This window comes from Olea europaea, chromosome 18 (genome assembly GCF_002742605.1).
Source record: "Olea europaea var. sylvestris chromosome 18, O_europaea_v1, whole genome shotgun sequence".
In the NCBI taxonomy this organism is placed as follows: Eukaryota; Viridiplantae; Streptophyta; class Magnoliopsida; order Lamiales; family Oleaceae; genus Olea; species Olea europaea.
In genome coordinates this window covers 20,548,157-20,565,840 of record NC_036254.1, presented here as the reverse complement: position 1 = coordinate 20,565,840, position 17,684 = coordinate 20,548,157, and the positions used below count along the sequence as shown (strand labels likewise).

The 17,684-nt window shown below is 32.5% G+C and overlaps 2 protein-coding genes across 2 annotated transcripts; both read left to right on the top strand.

Moving 5' to 3' along the window:
* The first annotated feature begins 2,813 nt into the window (after positions 1-2,813).
* LOC111366854 (zinc finger MYM-type protein 1-like) lies at positions 2,814-3,981 on the top strand. The gene is made up of 2 exons (XM_022987544.1): positions 2,814-3,873; positions 3,971-3,981. The coding sequence occupies exons 1-2, from the start codon at positions 2,814-2,816 to the stop codon at positions 3,979-3,981; spliced, it is 1,071 nt and encodes a 356-aa protein (XP_022843312.1).
* Positions 3,982-4,058: 77 nt separating this feature from the next.
* LOC111366853 lies at positions 4,059-4,538 on the top strand. Its single transcript, XM_022987543.1, has one exon. It carries the CDS (start codon positions 4,059-4,061, stop codon positions 4,536-4,538), a length of 480 nt encoding a protein of 159 aa, XP_022843311.1.
* Positions 4,539-17,684: the final 13,146 nt, after the last annotated feature.

The following is a 17,684-nucleotide window of genomic DNA, read 5'->3' as shown; positions in this document are numbered from 1 at the left end:
AGATAGAAAATTGATAAAAGAGTATTTGCCATATGAATAATTTGATAAAAGATTATTTGCCATATGAATAATTATTGCCACTCTCAATTCTTGGGAACCATTCCAGATTTTTGGCGGTTACCTCCTTTGTCTATTTAGCCAAGGTTTTCCGTTTTTACCACTTGATTTCTATTATTTTAAATTTTTAAGGACTTATTTTATTTACATTTTTTGAGAATAAATTTTGAGTAAAGTAATTTTTTTAAAAATATATTATTAAAAGTAAGAAACGATTTTGAATTCACGTGTAAACTTATTCTTTGAAAAAAAATATGTATTACTGAAAAAAAAATTTTAAAAATCTGTAAAAACAAGAGTTTAGTGCATTGAAAATAAAGTATTACGTATTTAAAGAAGGGATACTCCTTTCATTTTTGTTTAAATATTTGATAACATGGTTCTATTTTTGAAATAATATAATTATTATGGGCCCGTTTGGTACTCGTTCTTAAAATTAATTTTTTGACCATTATAGAGAAAATGGTCCCAATTGTGATTGGGGAAGTAAAAAATGACGACTGACTATATTAAATAACATTAAAAGATTGATTCTTTGACTTAAAAAATTAGTCAAAAGATTAGAACCAAGCAGGATCCATATGTAATTATGTGAAGCACGCTTACCTTATTACTATTTCGTGACACCACAATCTTTGAGCTGAAAAGGGAGACATCCATTTTTGTGTGTGTGTGTATTAAAAATAAAGATAAAAAATATTTTTAAAAAAATTGTGCAATAATTTATTGTTAAATTTAAAAAACACCGCGTTAGTGTTACAATCAAGTTTAAGTAACATTATTATTTTACTTTGAGGAACAAAATTAATAATAATATTTTGTTCTCCTCTAAAATAAAAGGGGGGGGTACCCCCACTTTATTTTTTGGTAGTACTATGTAAATATTATTACCAAAAAATACCATTAACCCACAAGTTCAAATGTGCTGAAGACTTTGTTCTTTTGAATTTCTGGTTAGATCATCTCGTACAGACATTGATGCGAATAATTACTGAAATATATTGATGAATTTTGGTGTGTTGCTTGTTCCAAAAGTATATTGGTCGAAAGACATTCACTGTCAAAAGTTGGAAGTCAATCCTTCCTTTCTCAAAATTATAAAAGGTGAGCCCCATTAGGGCTCCAATAGGCCCAATTTTTTATTTTTTTTTGTTTGGGTAAAGCCCGTTTAATTAAAAAGTTCCAATTTCTCGACCCGACTTTTTGAATCAGTCCATGGGCCGTTTAGTGACCCGAACCGAACCGACCCGACTTCTTGAATCAATTATAACCCGTTCAATTCATGTTTCCAATTTCCAAACCTTGCAAACTTGAAATCTTGAATCACGTCTCTCCTCTCTGCTCTCAACCGGTGCCGTCGCCGCTTCTCGGCAGTTGGCAGTCGCCAGTCGCTACTCCAACTCGCAGGCGACGCCGACTCAACTTCCACTCTTCCAGTCCACCGCCAGGTCCGCCACTGTTGCGAGCGTCTGCCACTGCTTCTGCGGCTCTGCCGAGTTCCGACCGAAGCTGGAAGTTGCCCAACGAAGAACTAAGAAGGTGATTTAAGTTACCTTGCTTACCTAATGTATATTTCAGTGAAGATGGAGTATGGAAAATTCTGAAAATTGAAATTGTGAAAATTCTAAAAATTGAAATTCGGAATCACGTCTCTCCTCTCGCCTCTCGGGTTCTGCAGTCTGCACTACTTAATTTAATAAATTTATGAATGTTAGTGTTAGTGTGTAATGTGTTACTGGTTAATTATTGAATATTGATGGTTCTCATTTCTCAACTCTCAATCTCATGGGTTTATATAAATTATATTTGATATTTCTATTGTGGAATTGGAATTTGGAAATGCTGTTAGTCTGACTGTTACTCTGTTGTAGAGAAATTGATTAAGTTCATCTTTCTCAGCCCATCAAGGAGATTGCCCTGGCCATTTCTCTCCTGGTTTTTGGCGCGCTCGGAATCTTTCTTTCAGTTTCTTGGAATCTTGGTGCCATTATGGCCGTCAATAATGTCGGCAGTGACCACTGACCGCACCCACGGTAAATTTTCTGTTGGAGTTTGAGTTTAACTGTTTTTATTGGTGTATTTATTGTGGGATTTCAACTTCCTTTCTAGTACACTAAGTTAATGTTCTTTAATGATTAACTTAAGGGGGTTTTGAATAATATTCAGTAAATTAATAATCTTTAGTTATTAATTAAGCATTAGATATTTGGGGAACCCATTTCAATTTATATTTCAATTAGTTTTTCTTTAATAAATACTGCTGAAGTTATATTGACGCTACTATTGTTGATTATTATAGATATGTTTTCCATACAGACATGAGCATTTTTCTGATTATTATAGATATGTTTTCCTTTTGTCATTATGAATTATTCTCACTCACTTCAATTAATAATTGGATATCAAATGTTTAAATTCAGATATCAAATGAATAGATACTTTCAACGAAAAAGGTTAAAGGGTCCTTTTCAGCCCCAAGATCATGACTTTCCAAAATGACAATTTGGAGTAATAATTAGACGATTCAATCCTTCGTGGTTTAAAGAGTTCGGTAGTTGGTTGGAGTACAGTGTAGAGAAGGATGCTGCTTATTGTTTGTATTGTTATCTTTTCAGAACAAGTTCTGGAAAGTAAGGTGGAGGTGAGTCTTTTGTTGGCGAAGGTTTTACATATTGGAAAGATAAAAAAGGCTTCATACTCATGTTGGACTTCATGATAGTGCACATAATCAAGCTCGCATTAAGTGTGAAGTATTGATGAATCAAGAGCAACACATTCAATCAGTTTTCTACAAACAGTCAGAACAAGCAAGAAATGCATATGTTACACGCCTTAATGCATCCATTGATTGTGTTCGAGTTCTTTTGCGACAAGGGCACTCATTTCGAGGTCATGATGAATCTGAGGATTCTTCCAATCCAGGTAACTTCTTAGTGCAATTGCAATTTTTGGCTGCTCATAATGAAACTATCAATGCCGTCACATTGGGAAATGCTCCTCACAATTGCAAATTGACATCACCTGATGTTCAAAAGGATATAGTAAATGCTTGTGCTATTGAAACAATCAATGTTATTATCAAATATGTTGGCGACTCACTATTTTCTATTCTAGTTGATGAATCTTGTGATGTGTCAATGAAGGAGCAAATGTCTATTGTTTTACGTTATGTAGACAATAGTGGGCATGTCAATGAACGCTTCATAGGGATTGAACATGTTACAAGTACCACGGCTCTATCACTTAAGGCTGCAATTGATAAGGTATTTTCTAGATATAACTTGAGTATGTCTAGATTGAGAGGACAAGGTTATGATGGAGCAAGTAATATGCAAGGTAAGTTTAATGGTCTGAAAACACTTATTTTGAAGGAGGGTCCATGTGCCTTTTACATTCACTTTTTTGCTCATCAACTCCAAGTTGCGCTTGTGGCTGTGACAAAGAAGAACATCCCTATTACTAATTTCTTTCTTGTGGTTGGGAACGTGATAAATACTGTTGGAACATCTTCCAAGCGTTGTGATCTTCTTCGAGAAAAACAATTAGACTTTATTGTTGAGGCATTGGAAAAGGGTGAGATTTTAAGTGGACGGGGACTAAATCAAGAAACGACCCTTCAGCGCTCTGGTGATACACGATGGAGTTCACATTATAATTCTTTGGTCAGCTTACTTGCCATGTTCTCTTCTGTTTTAGATGTACTTGCAATGATTGTTGAAGATGAATCTTATTTTTGTGATCAAAGATCTGATGCAATAAATTTATTGGAGTTGATACAAAGATTTGATTTTGCATTTAATCTACAGTTGATGAAAAGTGTGTTGGCGATGTCAAATGAACTGTCAAAGGCATTGCAAAGAAAAGATCAAGATATTGTGAATGCAATGCAATTGGTGAGATTGTGCAAACGAAGACTCCAAATAATGAGAGACGAAGGGTGGGACTCCTTTTTTGAAGAAGTATGTTCTTTTTGTCAACAACATTACATTCATGTACCCAACATGGATGATATGTTTGTACGCCTTGCAATTCGTGGTCGCCCTCAGCGTAATTCTCCAGAAATTACAAAGTTACATCATTATCGAGTAGATTTGTTCTACTCTGTCATCGATTTACAACTTCAAGAATTGAATGATCGTTTCTCGGAGGTAAACACAGAGTTACTCCGTTGTGTAGCTTGTTTATGTCCACAAGATTCATTTTCGTCTTTTGAAAAGAAAAGCTTAATTAGACTTGCTGAGCTTTATCCATTAGATTTCTCTGCAGTAGATGACATTGTACTTAGCGATCAACTTGAGACTTATATTTTGGACATGCGCTCTAACAAAGAGTTTGAAGGGTTAAATGGCCTTGGTGATCTTGCGGAGAAGTTGGTTTTGACAAAGAAAGATAAGGTATATCCATTGGTTTACAGACTTTTGACTTTAACATTGATTTTACCGGTTGCTACCGCTACTGTGGAGAGAGTTTTTTTGCAATGAACATCGTAAAGAATAGATTGCGCAATCGGATGGGTGATCAGTGGATGAATGATAGCACTATTGTTTATGTAGAGAGAGATATATTTTTGAAACTCGATAATGAAGTTATTGTACGACGATATCAAAATATGAAAACTCGCAAGGAACAAGTTTAATATATAAATTATGTCATTTTTAGTGTTGTTGTAATATTGTTTTAATTTTTTATCATCACTAAATCTATGACCAAAACCTCGAAGTTCGGCGTCGAAAAATGATGCCCGCACTGAACATAAATCCTGGCTCCGCCCCTGTATGCAACACTAACTTGGCTTATTATATATAGTTTATGATTTTTCTTTTTTTTAAAAGAAGCATCTACTAGATGTTAAAAAATTATTAATTTGTTGTGTGAGCCTACATGATGTGAACCCGAATAATTAGATCGCTATTAAACCCACAAAAAATGACACAAACCCCAAGAAAGCCAAAAATCAAAGTTTAGAACTCAATTCACAAATTTGCGGACCAAACAACTAATAGTATATCAAATTATTGACATTTTGATCACGAAACTTATAAATTTAATCCGGATTTGGATTTAACCCAATCAATTAATGAATCAAACAATCCCAAGGTAACAAAGACAAGAAGGACATTTTGATTACACAATTAATTGAATCTTACCTGAGTTTTGAACGCCACAAGATCGCGAAATCTTGATAAGTTTTGTTGTTCCACACGAGAACAAATATTAGAAGCGAAAAAGCCTCTCGAATTAATTCTCAAAATATCAAAGTCTGAAAAATACAAAGAATGAAATAGTCCTATTTATACTAAAACCTAGAAAATAATTAAAAAGAAATTAAAATCATAAAAACCTATTTTTAACTAAAGTAAAACATGTCCCAAATAACTAAAGATATTAAAAATAGTAGAATCCTAATTAAATAAGGAGACAAATCCTAAAGGACAACAAAATTGTCGGCCAACATGGAATTCTATCAATTTTTGGTAACTTGCACAAAACTGAAACTTTCTATCGAATTTATTGAAGTGCGGATCACATCATTCCCTCCCTCTTCGAAAGGATTCGTACTCGAATCTGCACCTGGTTCAAATACTTTGTACCTTCCATCTGCTTGATCAATGTTGAACCCTTGATTGAGCTTCTTGTACTCCGCATTGCAATGGTTGATTGATTCCTCTTCAATGCTCCAAAGTTACTCCATTTGTTGTACATCAATGAAATACTTAAATGGTGATTTTTCATGCAATAAAGTTTTATGTTCCTACAACAAGGAATATTTCAAACTAGGGAGGGATATGTTAGCCTTCACCAACTCTCTTCCACTACCAAGCTCACTCTTCTTTGCATATAAGCTCATCTTTCATTTTTCTTTCATTTTCCCCTCATCGCCTTTCAACCTCAACTGATCATCATACACTTGTTGTGGTGTCAAAGGGACAAGTGTAATTGTTTTTCCATCCATGTCAAAGCTGTACCTATTTCTAAATTCATCATGCTTCACCTTCTTATCGTATTGCCAAGGCCTACCCAATAATATATGCCCCGCATCCATAGGCACAAACAACGCTTCATTCTTATACCTCCCAATTGACAAATTCAATAACACCCTCTTGTTCACCCTAACCTCTCCATGATCATCCAACCACTATAATCTATATGGTTTTGGGTGTTTAATTGTTCTTAAACCTAACTTCTCGATTAATGTGGTACTAGCAAATTTGTGCAACATCCGTCAATTATTAAATTACATACCTTATTTTCCGCGTGGCATCATGTGTGGAAAATATTATCCCGTTGTTGCTCCTCTTCATCCACCTTGATTTGCGAACTAAGTGCACGCATCACCACCAATGCATCCCCTTCAACCGGATACTCCATCCCGTCATCATCACTAACATCTTCTAACTTGGGCATTCCATCTTCATCACTATCATTCACCACTTCCCCTCTGTCTTTCAAAATCATGGCTCGTTTGTTTAGACACTGAAAAACAATGTGTCCTGTCCCTAAGCACTTGATGTCCCGATTTCTAGGTTGCCATGGTTCCACCTTTGGTGCAATCTTGCCAACGTTGTTATCCTTTCCCCTAGGTGATTCAATTTTATTGTTGACAACAACCTCATCAACCTTCTCTTCATCCCACCTAGACCTCCAAGATGAATTAGTCCCTTGTTGATTCCTTCATTGCTACATGCAACATATCTTCTAGTTTCATGTAATGCTACAATTCAACAACACTGGCGATGTCCCTGTTCAACCCATTCAGGAATCATGCCATGGTGGCTTCCCGGTCCTCCTCCACATTAGCCCGAATCATTAGAATTTCCATCTCTTTATGGTAATCCTCCACACTCCTCGACCTTTGGCACAACCCCTGCAACCTTTGATGAAGCTCCCTATAATAGTAGTCAGGCACAAACCGTTTTCTCATCACCGCTTTCAACTCATCCCAAGTAGTTATCGGGCTCTCCCTATTCCTCCGCCATGAAGTGATCACCTGATCTCACCAAGTGATGGCGTAATCAGTGAACTCCAAAACTGCAAGCTTCACTTTCTTCTTCTCTAAGTAGTTGTGGCACTCAAATATCAACTCCACCTTTTTCTCCCACTCAAGAAATGCCTCTGGGTCACTCCTATCCCGAAATGTCAGAATTGACATTTTAATGCTACCCATACCTCCATCATCGTCGTCTCCCCCATAGTTTCTACCCGTTCGTTCAAACCTACCACCTCTATTCCTCATCCGTCACATCTTTACTTCTTCAAATTCATCATCATCTCATTCACTGCCATACCCATATTCATTTTGCATATCCATCCTAGACTCTCGTCTAGTCGACCTCCTAGCATGTGGTATGTCTGCCCGTTGACCCGGCTAAGGTTTGTAACCTTAGCGTCTAGCCTGTACAACCTATTTTCCATACTAATTATCATGCGCTCAAACCGCTGCATCATATCGTCTGCCATGTTATTTTGATTTCCCATCCTGCTCGAAATGGATCCTTCCCGTTATGGCATTTTCACAAATTTTCTACCTCATCAAAATTTCACTCGAAAATCACTCAATATTAGGCTTTACCCTCAATTGAAGTCACCACTCGACTTTTTACCTCTCAATTGCTTCCAATCAATGATCTCAAGAACAATTATTCAGAGTAAAATTGTGGGGTAACAATTGAATTGTGGAAGATTCAATATTAGGAAGTTGAAGGACTAAGAAATTAAATAAAATTTTTGGAAGGACCAAAAAAAATATTTTTTTAAAACCCGTAAACAGTAGCTACGGTACGAAACAATGCCTGAACAGTATTTTTTTTTTTTTTGCAAAAACATAAAACAAATAAACCACCGAAGACAAAAAGATCTAAGACTCAAAATTAATGGGAAACACGAAGAACAAAATAAAGACTCCAAAATAAGAAGAAAAAAACAAAGGGATATAACTTTGATTCTGGTGCCTAAGCTTTAATACCACCTGATGTGAATTTGGATAGTTAGATCGCTATTAAACCCACAAAAAATGACACAAACCCCAAGAAAGTAAAAAATCAAAGTTTAAGACTCAATTCACAAATTTGCGGACCAAACAACCAATAGTATATCAAACTATTGAACTTTTTATCACAAAACTTATAAATTTAATCTGAATTTGAATTTAACACAATCAATTAATGAATCAAACAACCCTAATGTAACAAAGACACAAAGGACATTTTAATTACACAATTAACTGAATCTTACCCGAGTTTTGAACGCCACAAGATCGCAAAATATTGATAAGTTTGGTTGTTCCACACAAGAACAAATATTGGAAGCAAAAAAGCCTCTCGAATTAATTATCAAAATATCAAAGTTTGAAAAATACAAAGAATGAAATAGTCCTATCTATACTAAAACCTAAAAAATAATTAAAAAGGAATTAAAATCCTAAAAACCTATTTTTAAATAAAGTAAAACATGTCCGGTCCCAAATAACTAAAGATATTAAAAATAGTAGAATCCTAATTAAATAAGGAGACAAATCCTAAAGGACCACAAAACTGTCGGCCAACATGGAATTCTATCAATTTTTGGTAACTTGCACAAACTGGAACTTTCTATCGAATTTATTGAAGTGCGGATCACATCACTACATATGCCCTGTTTGATTTCCATTAAAATTACAATTCATTTTTCTTTCTTTTTATCAATAACACATTTTCTAATAAAATAATATTATACGTAAACTTAAAACTTTTTTTTTCTTTTTTAAGCACACGTTCTTAAAAAAACACTATTCTAAATATTATAATATCTAATAATGGGAGTCAAACGTGGGTTATGTATTTAATTGTGTATAAATGTTATCTTAAAATTAAGCTCAAAATTAAAGTGATCTAATAAAGAATTAAATAATTGGGCTTTGAGTATCTAAATAAAGTGTAGATCGAGTTATATGTGTAGAAACCAATTTCCTTAGTATTATATATGATAATGAGCGAAATACGTATGAAAACTATATATATAGTTATGGTCCCCAATTAATATGTAATTTCTCATTCTTTGTATCATCCTATCAACACGAGATTTAATAGAGAAACTATATTGAAGAGGAAGATCAATAACCCGCATAAAGGAATTCAATAATCAAGAAGAATGATTGAAGAATTCAAGAATCCATAATTAAGAATCAAGATTAAATATCTAGAAGTTAAGATTTAGTTATTGTAATTCAACATTTAAAATACAACTCAATGGACCGAGGTATATTTTGCATTATTATTATTATTATTTTTTGTGATTTGATATTAAGATCTTGACAATTATGTAAAATTTATAAATTTTAAATTTAATAAAATTTTCAACAAGTACTATCAGAGTCAATCTATGCTAAACTATTGAGATTAAAGGAAGATTTTTAGGGTTAAAATTCATACTTTGGTTTTATAAAATTTTGGATGTGAATATCAAACCCTAAATATCAAAATTTTGGATTTAAGAAAAAAATTTCATCATTACAGTAAGTGTTGCGACTCTACATTACAAGCAGGCCATCGTGCTGAGCACTCCAGTTTTCTATCCATTTTGTTTCAGTTATTAAAACAAAATAAAAATAAAATGTTAAGATTTTAACAATTCAAATTCAAATTTTGGTACAAAATTTAATTTCGATTATAATATTCTGGATTTATTAGTTGAAACAATATGTTTGTCAAAGTAACCTTTCTTGTCTAAGCTAATTTATCTGGAACATAAAGATGGTTGTGTGTCTTTAATTCATGCAAATATTTACCAACCCAAAGGAAGGTAAATGTTTAGTCAAATTACATCCACACCTACACCTGTAGTAATAAATATGTGATAACTGTAAAAAAAAATTATGTAAATAATAAATCGGTCTAAATATAGGTTTATTATTCGACATATTTTATTGTTAAGATTATTACATCAAAAGTACTACTTATAAATTGGTATTTCTGTCCAAAGATTAAATATCAATGTTGTGCTCGATCTTTTGTAATGTGGTTTATGATTATTTGAATTAATTAATTTTTTAATACGAATTTTAATGTGGACATATTTCTTTGATTTTGTTCTCTGTTTAGTTAACTTTTGTGCTTTTTCAATATCTGCCAACATCAATTTAATTATTGTGCTAAATGGATCCAACTTTAAGGATTTGAAAGAGAACGTTCAAATCGTTTTTGGCTGCATGGATTTAGACCTTGCATTAAAGACTGAACAAGCTACTACACTTATAGATAAAATTTCTGCAGATGAAAAATCAGAGTTTGATAAGTGGAACGTTCAAATCGTATGAGTCTTATGATCATGAAGCATGGTATTCCAGAATCATTCAAGGGCGCTGTGTCTAATAAGGTAACTACTACTAAGAAATTTCTTGATGAAATCGAAAAATGTTTTGCAAAAAGCGATAAGGCCGAAACTAGTACACTTTTGGCAAACTTAGTTTCACTAAAATATAGGGGTAAAGGAAATATTCAGAAGTACATCATGGAGACGTCTCATATTTCTTCAAAATTGAAGACACTAAAATTTGAGCTATGTGATGATTTGATCGTGCATTTGGTTTTGATTTCTCTTTCTGCACAATTTAATCAATCTAAGTCAATTATAACTATCAAAAGGAGAAATCGACTCTTAATGAGCTCATTTTCGTACCATGTGCAAGAAGAAGAAACGCCGAAGCAAGATGGAACAAAAGGTGCTCGCTTGGCTAGTATCTCTGAGGACGAGTTCAAGATAAGAAAGAATAAAGAAGCTACATCCAGTCTAACTCAAAAGAAACGACAAAAGCTTGAAAATAATGAATCATCTAGTTGTTACTTTTGTGGAATTTCACAACACTTGAAGATGGATTGTACCAAACTCCACGTTGGCGAGAAAAGAAATGTACATTTCTCACTTTGGTTTGTTCTGAGGTTAATTTAATTTCAGTACATAAACATACTTGGTGGATTGATTCTTGTGTACTACTCATATAAGTATGTTTATGCATGGTTGTCTGAACAGGCAAAAGCAAAATGATGCTGAAAGATTCATCTATGTAGGCGACTGCAAATCAATAGAAGTTGAGACTATAGGGACTTTTAGATTATTATTAAAGTTTGGTTTTTATTTGGATTAGAAAGAGACTTTTTGTGGTATCTTATTTTAAACGAAATTGGTTTTTATTTCTATTTTAGACTAATTCGATTATTCTTGTTCATTTAAAAATAATAAACTTAGTTTTTTCATGATTCAAATCTTGTGGGTATGGGTTCGTTATTTGAATATGATAATCTATACTTTCTTAGTTTGGTTGTCTCTTATAATGAAATATTGCATGTGAATTCATGAAGTATTAAATATAAAATAACGAATGAGAATTTTGCTTCATTATGGAACAAGCGTTTACGTCGCATTTCTCGAAAGATAATCAAAAAGCTTGCATCAGAAGGAATTCTTGATCTCCTTGATTTTTCAGACTCAAGTGTTTACGTAAATTATATCAATGGAAAACAAACAAACATAAGGATATTAGGTGCTACTAAGACTTCGAATGTCTTAGAACCAATTCATACAAATGTGTGGGCCAATCCCTTCGACTTCTTGAAACAGACAACAGCCATTTGTTATGTTTATAGACGATTATTCTCTCTATGGGTACCTATATCTCATTCATGAGAAATCTCAATCATTGGACGTGTTCAAAGCTTATAAGGCTGAAGTTGAAAATTAACTTGACAAAAGAATAAAACATGGTAGATTTGATCATGGTGGTGAATACTAGAGCAGATATAATGGATCGGGAAAATAACATCCTGGACCTTTTGCTAAATTCCTAAAGGAATGTAGAATCATTCCACAGTACAACACATCAGGTTCTCCTAGCATAAGCGATGTTGCTAAAAGATGAAATAGAAAACATAAAGACAACTTAAGGAGTATGATTAGCCATTCCACCTTACCAAAATCTCTCTGGGAATAAGCAATAACAAATGGAATCTATATTCTTAATAGAGTTTCAAATAAAACAACTATAAAAATCCTTTATGAATTTTAGATAACAAAGAAACCTAGTTTGAAGCATTTGCACATTTGGGGATCGTCCAATTGAGGCAAAGCCTTATAAGCCTATTGAAAAAAAAAAATTAAATTCCAAAACTGTCAGTTGCTATTTCATTGGACACTCTAAGAGGTCAAAGTGTAACAAATTTTATGATTCCACTGCAAAATCAATTTTTGAAATTGGAAATGCTCGATTTTTCGAGAATATAGAGTTTGCGAGAAGAGATGAGATTAGGGGTTTTATCTAGAGATAGCAAAAAAACCTGTTGCATCCGATACCTGCGGCTTCGTCCCAAACGGGACGAGGATTACCCTCTTATTCGGGTAATCAAGTCAGGGACGGGATGGGTACTTTTTTTTAAGAATTCAATACTTTAAATCGAAAAATTCAACGAAATTTCATTAATTCTAATAGAAGATAGCAACTAAAATTATCTAAAAAAATATGATAAACAATAAAGATCTTAGTTTACCAGATGTATTCGAATAATTTAACTTTTAAAAACTAATTAATTAATTAAAAATTTTAATAACTATATTATTGTCTCACTTTAATGAATGGGAGCAATAAAATAAATTATCAAAACTTAAAAAAAAATTAAACAGATATGTAAAAGGGGCAAATGCCTCCCTCCATTCCGTCGCCTTGAACGGGTAATAAGGCGAGGAAATGCTTGCTGGGTGGGGGAACTCGTCCCACCTCGTTGCCATTATCGTTGATGAGAAATATATAAATATTCATTCTGTTGTAATTGACAATAAATCTAGTCAGGGGACAAATTATTGCTCCAGATCTTGTTCAAGAATTAATTTCATATCAAGAAGATAATCCAGAATCCCTTATAAACAATCATAAATTTGTTCTAGAAGAACAAAATTAACAACCCCAAGAACAAATGTCATTAAGAAGATCCACTAGAGAAATGAAAAATGCAATTCTGAATAACTTTATAGTATATCTCCAAGAACATGAGGATAGCATTGGATTGATAGAAGAAGATCCGATCAATTTTTTCAAGCAATGCAAAGTGATAATTCTCAAAAATAAATTGATGTCATGAATGAGAAAATAAAGTCCTGGAAAAATAATGATGTTTGAGAACTTGTCCCATTGCTTGAATGTGCGAAACTCATTGGTTGCAAATAAATATTTAAAATCAAAAGGGAATTGAAGGGTAATGCGGAAAAATATAAAGCTCGTCTTATTGCAAATGGCTTAAAGGGAATGCATTAATTATAAAGAGACTTTCTCTCATGTTCCAACTAAAGACTTTCAAAATTATTATGACACTTGTGACATATTTTGATTTTGAGCTACATCAGATGCATATAGAGACGACGTTTCTCAATGATGACATTGATGAGAAGATATATATGGTACAACCGAAAAACTTTGTATCACAAGACCTAAAAAAATGGTTTGTAAATTAAAGAAATTCATCTATAGACCTAAACAAGCTTCCCATCAAGGATATCACAAATTTTATCAAATAATCATCTCGTTTGATTTTGAGATAAATGCAGTTGATGATTGCATATATCACAAGTTTAGTACGAATAAGTATATTTTTCCGGTATTGTATATCGATGACATACTGCTTGCCTACAATGATACAAGCTTATTGCACAAAACTAAGAGATTTCTATTAAAGAATTTTAAAATGAAAGATCTTGGTAATGCCTATTTTGTATTAGGAATACAAGTACACCAAGATTATTCTCGGGATATTATTGAATTATCATATAAGAGCTATATCGATAATGTACTTAAGAGATATAAAATGCATGATTGTAAACCAGGAAATACCACTATTGCTAAGGGAGATAAATTTAGTCTCAATCAATGCCCTAAATTTCCTATGTTTCAGCAATTGGGATTTTGATGTATGCTCAAGCATATACATGTCTGGATACAGCATTCATTGTTGGAATATTAGGCATATATTTAAGTAACTTGATGATGGATCGTTAGAAAGAAGCAAAGCAGGTTATTCGGTATTTACAAAGAACAAAATGTTACGTGCTCACAATCAGGAGATCAGCCCAATTGAAAATTATTGGTTATTTTGATTATGATTTTGCTAGATGTCAAGAAGTAAGAAATTCATATCGGGCTATATCTTCATACTAGCTAGAAAAGCTATTCTCAGAAGAGTGATAAGCAGATATTCATGACTTCTTCAACCATGGCAGTGGAGTTTGTAGCATGTTATGAGGCATCCAATCAAGGAATATAGCTGCGAAATTTTGTCATTAAGTTGCGAATTCTAGATAGAATTGAAAGACCACTTAAGTTATTTTGTAACAATAAGTCAGCAGTCTTCTATTTAAATAACAATAGGAGTTCAACAATGTCTAAGTTCATAGACATTAGATTCCTAGTTGTTGAAGAAAGAGTTCAGAGTGATCAGGTTGCTAGAATATATTAAGGCATACTCCGTGATAGCCTATCTATTTACTAAAGGACTACCACCCAAAATCTTTCATGAGCATATTGCTCATATGGGCGTTTTATATTTTGATGATATCCCAATTTTGTATGTTGTCTCTTTTGAACACATGATTTTATTCATGCACATTCAAGTTTATTTCAGTAATTAAGTATTCAGTTTAGTTTCCACTCTAATTAAAAATTTTCTTTGATGTAATTAAAGTATAAGGTATTAAAGAATAAGGTAGGACCAGTTGAAAATAAACATTTTTAGATCACATTACATGTAATTTTCATACTTCACATCCATACTTGATCTATGTCATTTGATTGTGTTGATATAGGTGACCGTCGAGGATTTAGTTATGATACTTGTAACAAAAACCATTTTGATCCTATATTAACATAATTGATGGACGAGATTGTTCAGAGATGCTTTTGGTTGTGATAGCAAAAGTTTTGAACTTATAAAGTTATACACATTTATAAGGTAACATATATGGATCTAGTGAGAGATTATTGGGAAATTATTAATTTGTCATGTGGGCCTACGCATGTATTTAATTGTATATAAAGACTATCTTAAAATTAAGCTCAAAATTAAGGTGATCTAATAAAAAAAATTAAGGCATTGGACTTTGGACATTTAAATAAAGTGTGGACCGAATTATATGTGTAGAGATCAAGTTCCTTGATAATTATATTTCATGATAAGGAAAATATATATAGGATTATGGTCCCTAATTCATATGTAATTTCTCATTCTTTGTGTCATCTCATTATTAAAGATCTAAAAGTTAGCATTTGATGATTGTAATTCAAGCTTCAAGATTCTTTTTTCAAGATACAAATCAACGAATTAAGCTATGTTTCACATTAATTACTTTTCTTGGTAATTTGACATAGAGATCTTGGCAATTATATATGTAAAGTTTATAAAGTTTAATTTTAATAAAATTTCAACACTAGATGGTCATAAGTGAGTTCATAATACACTTGTAACTTGAAGTTTGTGGAAAATTTTCCGAATAAGACAAATTTCCTATTTCTATTTGGAGACATGTTATTTATATGCCTTACGACTCGTACGCATTAAGCCAACATTGTATTTGAAGTTTCCCTTCAAAATGGATTTTGGTTTCAATGAATGCGAGAATATGCAGGGGTGTTAAGTGGGCTCGAGTCAAGCAACAATTTTCCCCATAAGAGCCGCTCATCAACTCGCAATAATAAGTATAATGTGCCATCTCAGTATAAAAAAAAAATGCACTAGAAGATAAAAAAAACTTCAAATTCGAGCAAGTTCAAGCCAAGTTCAGTGGATCAAAAGTCTTCTCTAAATCAAAGTAAATTTAGTTAGGTCCCGAAAACCAAGTGAAGTCCAAATTCATATTTCAAGCAAGTCAAGTTTTCAGCAAATCAAATTTTCAACAAACCTTGAAATTCAGGATTTAAGTCATATGTCCCCTCCTCCTCAAACACTCAGATTGTTAATCAGAGGATTATGCAGTTTCATAGTTACAAGAAGATCTTAACTTTGTTTTATAAAAATTAATTTATAACAATTTTTGTATGTTTATATACGAAATTTGTTGTACAAATTTCTTGACATGCATGGTGGGGACCTTTTTGTCCACTTATCTTTTGATCTCACATAATCTCTAAATTTCAAATCACTATATCTATAGCAAGAGAAAGGAAAAAGGAAACTGTGACCAAGGATGGAGCTAGCACTCGACGAGGCCGTGCTGGCTCCGGTGGGAAAGGAATTTCATGTTAATGAAATTGTTATGATAAAAATGTAAACTGTACTAAGTATTGATAAAAGTGATCATTGCTCACTTGGTAGGGCGTTGGCTTTGCAAGTGAAAGGGACTTGGTTCGATTCCCCTCCTTTTCAATCCTTCTTTTACTTTTTCAAACACAATAAATAATAGTTAAATAATTGTATATTATTTTGTTTTAATTTACACTGATATGATTTTGTATCTCAATTGAAAAGTCCATTTTTAACATATAAGAGATATGGGGTTCAATTCACTTCACCTCCTCTTCTTCTTTTTAATTTTTTAACATAATAAATAATAATCAAACAATTATATATTATTAGATATTATCAATTTATTTTATAAAATTCAAATTTGGACAATTTAAGTACTGATATTTATTCTTTCAAGAGTTCGAAAAAAAGATTTCTTTTTTTGGGTAAAAATAACTTTAAAAATCATTGCTTAAAAAATTTATTGACTAAAATTATTACTTCATAATATATACTTTAATTGTAAAGTATTATCAATTTATTTTGTAAAATTCTTTGTTCTTTTAAGAGTTTGAAAAATACATTTCTTTTTGGAGGCAAAAATAGCTCTAAAATTCATTGTTTTTAAATTTTTGTCTTTATCGATTAACCAATACTTTACATATAAAATTCATCTTGTCTCGCTTAACTTCATAAAAATTTGAAACTTGATAATATGTATATGATTCAAAAAATGTATTTTTATTCCTTATTATTTTGGGTTGTACTGAATTATATTTTAATATTTATATTATTTTTACATTTTAATGCATTTATATATTGATTGGAGATTCTTTTCATATAAATTAGTTAAATATTAGTAAACAATATCGCTCGGTGTTTGATAAATGCTCGATGCTCCGCCCTATCTCACTCGAGCGACAAGATTCGTCCCTGACTATGACTGTATTAGAAAGACACTTGTTGAACTCTTCTATGCAATCATAGCCAAATAAAGATATGAAAAGTTTAATTGGTCTCACATTTGAGGAAATTCTCTAACAAATGCAAGATGAAAATCACTTTCAAGGAGTTAGGCTCCCGTATAATAGAAAAGATCAAGAGGTTGGAGAAAAGCTCTCATTCTTGTTCCATATCTACTTGCAAATTTGTATCTAAGTCTTTTCATGCCCCACCTCCTCGAAGGTGGAGAGACTATTATTCCTCTGAAGAATCTTTCAAGCTAATGATGGTTACAAAAGTGAACTTGAGCTTTGATGATCGAATCCAATAATGGTTTTAGTCATTGAAAAGTTGACAAAGTCAATATATGAGTAAAATGCACAAAGTGATGCACTCACGCATAGATTGGAGTTGCAAAATTAGTTGGTAGAATGCAATTCAGAAAATGCATGT

What these genes read in the sequence shown, in the direction of transcription:
- LOC111366853 (XM_022987543.1), top strand. Translation starts at nt 4,059, where the DNA reads ATGGATGATATGTTTGTACGCCTTGCAATTCGTGGTCGCCCTCAGCGT.
- LOC111366854 (XM_022987544.1), top strand. Translation starts at nt 2,814, where the DNA reads ATGAATCAAGAGCAACACATTCAATCAGTTTTCTACAAACAGTCAGAA.